Consider the following 2,905-nt stretch of genomic DNA (forward strand, 5'->3'; position numbering starts at 1 on the left):
GATATTTACACTCTTACATGAAGCAAAGTTTTTCTTATTTGAAACACAGCTTTCTTCCTACAGGGCCTGACTCCATCTTCATTCTGCTTTTCTAATGACCCTCCAGCAGTGTCTGGAGTTTCTTGGCTTTAAGATACTTGGACCCATCCTGGGGGTGAAGGTCCTTTTCTCTTAAAATAAAGAATGTTTCTGGAAGAGAGTCTACATTGACTTCAGGTTATTTTTTTTCTCTTCTCTTTGAATTTATGAGGGATGTCATATTGAAAAACATACCTTTTACTCTTGTGCAATTCTCCTTGTATTGTTACTAACAAGTACATTTTTGGTACTTCATTAGTCCACCTGGTATTACTTTGATGGGAAACATTCTTTCAACCAGTTATTATGGCATCTATAATATTTTGGTGGGGTTTTCTATTGCCTGCCTTCAAACAACTTGCCAAAGCTTTTCTGTTAACATTTTTGTTCCTGCTTTAGAGGGCTCATGGCCTACATTGGAGTTCTCAGTGATTTTCTGCAGTTTAAACTGTCTGATCAAAAAGGATTGATATGTATGTAATACAGGAGTAACCTCTTAATCTATCTCTATTGGAGGAAGAAAAAATGTTTCATCATTTCTCTTTCCCTAAGACAAGAAAGATTAAAGAGGGAAACTAATGAGAGAAGTCAGGGTTTTCAAGTGCTACAAAATGTCATTAACATGGGCATATTGTGTAGAAAATAGTCTGAGTCATAAAATGCTTTCTACAATAATAATTTCATTTTACATTTATATTTGTGTAAAATTTATAGACAATTTAGAAGAGCAATATTGTAGATGGTTAAAGGAACTTGTAGTTAATGGAAAATAATGAAGTTTTAATACCCACTATTTCATAATATTTAATATTTTTATATAAAAATAAGCCTGTTTGTACTCTCTAAGAATATATTTTAAATTTAATTGATGTATTAAATACTTTGCAAATTTTATATATGTTTTAGATAGCCTTGATAAAGCTCTTTTCTACCAGTAGTGTCAGAAAAGTTTCTCAACTTATTCTAGGGTAAATTAGTTCCCAGAGATGTTTACTGTATTTTCCCATTCTGATACCTTTTCTTTTTAGGGAAGAATCACTTGTCTAAGAGGAGAACTTGTTCTAAATTTCAGAAACTTAAAATTGTATGAATTCATATCTATTAGATGTTTTGAGTTGCTCAATTTTAATAATTTGGGTGCAACCTAGAAGAGCTTCTTCCCTATTGTTATGAGAGCTTCTTTTACTTCCTTATTTCTCAAGTTATAAATCAGGGGGTTCAACAAGGGAATCACAATTCCATAAAACACAGAGGCAACCTTCATAGGCTCCTGGGAATTATTAGAATGAGGTTGTAAGTACATGTAAAAGAAAGTTCCATAAAAAATGGTGACTGCTGTCAGGTGGGAGGCACATGTGGAGAAGGCTTTTTTCCTCCCTGCAGTAGAAGGCACCTTTAGGATGGAAGCCAGGATGTATATGTAAGAGAAGATGACAACCAGCATAGTGAATGTCAAGTTAAATCCCACAAAGACCACAAGTAGTACAATGTTGATGCTGATGTCAGAACATGAAATGGCCAAAATTGGTGGAGCATCACAAAAAAAGTGGTTAATGGTGTGAGACTTGCAAAAGGACAGTGAAAACATTAAACCTCCATGTACAGAAGAATTGATTGAGCCTATTAGATATGAACCAGCTACCAGTAGGATGCATACTGTATGGGACATGACTGTGGAATAGTGAAGTGGTTTACAGATGGCTACATAATGGTCCACTGCCATAGCAGCCAGGAGGTAACAGTCAGTTGTACCAAATGTCCCATAAACCCATAATTGCATTACACATCTCACAAATGAAATTGATTTATTTTCTGATATTAGGTTTTGCAAAGTCTTGGGAGTGATTGCAGAGGTATAACAAATACCAACAAATGCCAAATGTTGTAGGAAAAAGTACATCGGTGTTTGAAGTCTGGAATCAGTTTTGATGAGTAGGATCATTCCAATATTACCCACCATGGAGGTTGTGTAGATGAGCAGAAATACAATGAAGAGGATATGCCAAAACCTGTGTTGTGCACCAAATCCCAGAGGAATGAATTCAGTCACTTCAATGCCATTTCCATGTGTCATGGCTGCCAATGTCAAGGAATGTCCAGGAAAAGAAGGCAGGTCTTTGTAACTTTTCAAAATTAAGATATTCTTACATTCCACTTCACTTTTTTTACTTAGATTTTTATGGAAAACATTCACAGTTGGGTTACTGTTTTCCAGATTTTTTTTTTTTTTTTGCTCATTCTTTGATTTGAAAACCCTGAGTCAAAAGTTACAGTTTAGTAATGGATTCATTTTCAAAATTAGGATGATTTTCAGAGAATAAGACTGACTTCAAATATGTGTGATTTTAAGAAACATAGATGAACACATTCTCCCTACCATGTTAAACATATTTCCCTTCTTGCATCAATTGTTATGCAATTATGATTGTGTACCATTTTAGGAACTTATAATTTTTCTCAGCTATTTACTACTTTACTCCTTTACCAAGTTCTTTTCATTAGTAGCCTTAGTTAAAGATGAATTTTCTCTGACATATCTTTAAGGGTCACATGAGTTACAAGGCCCTCCCTATCCAATGAGAGATAATTCCCAAAAGGTTTTCAATTCCTTTTTTCCTCATCTATTGGGTGAATATTGCACAACAGAAACCTTGGAAGCCTTATTTGAGATTATCTACATGATTTTAGGACACTGAGTTAAATTTGAATTTAAGATATACTACAAATAATTTTTTTAGTTTAAGTTAGGCCTAAATTTTGCATGGGATACTCATAGTCAAAAACTACTTACTGTTTCATGAAATTCAAATTTAACTAGGCATCTTGC

The 2,905-nt window shown here is 34.1% G+C and overlaps 1 protein-coding gene across 1 annotated transcript; it reads right to left on the bottom strand.

Annotated features, from left to right (window-relative positions):
- Positions 1-1,222: 1,222 nt before the first annotated feature.
- LOC119538226 (olfactory receptor 5AK2-like) lies at positions 1,223-2,152 on the bottom strand. Its single transcript, XM_037841049.1, has one exon. The coding sequence runs from the start codon at positions 2,150-2,152 to the stop codon at positions 1,223-1,225; it is 930 nt and encodes a 309-aa protein (XP_037696977.1).
- Between the last annotated feature and the right edge of the window lie 753 nt (positions 2,153-2,905).

This window comes from Choloepus didactylus, chromosome 6 (genome assembly GCF_015220235.1).
Source record: "Choloepus didactylus isolate mChoDid1 chromosome 6, mChoDid1.pri, whole genome shotgun sequence".
NCBI classification, from domain to species: Eukaryota; Metazoa; Chordata; class Mammalia; order Pilosa; family Megalonychidae; genus Choloepus; species Choloepus didactylus.

Bases quoted from the DNA above. Each gene is read 5' to 3' on its own strand.
- LOC119538226 (XM_037841049.1), bottom strand. From the start codon at position 2,152: ATGACACATGGAAATGGCATTGAAGTGACTGAATTCATTCCTCTGGGA.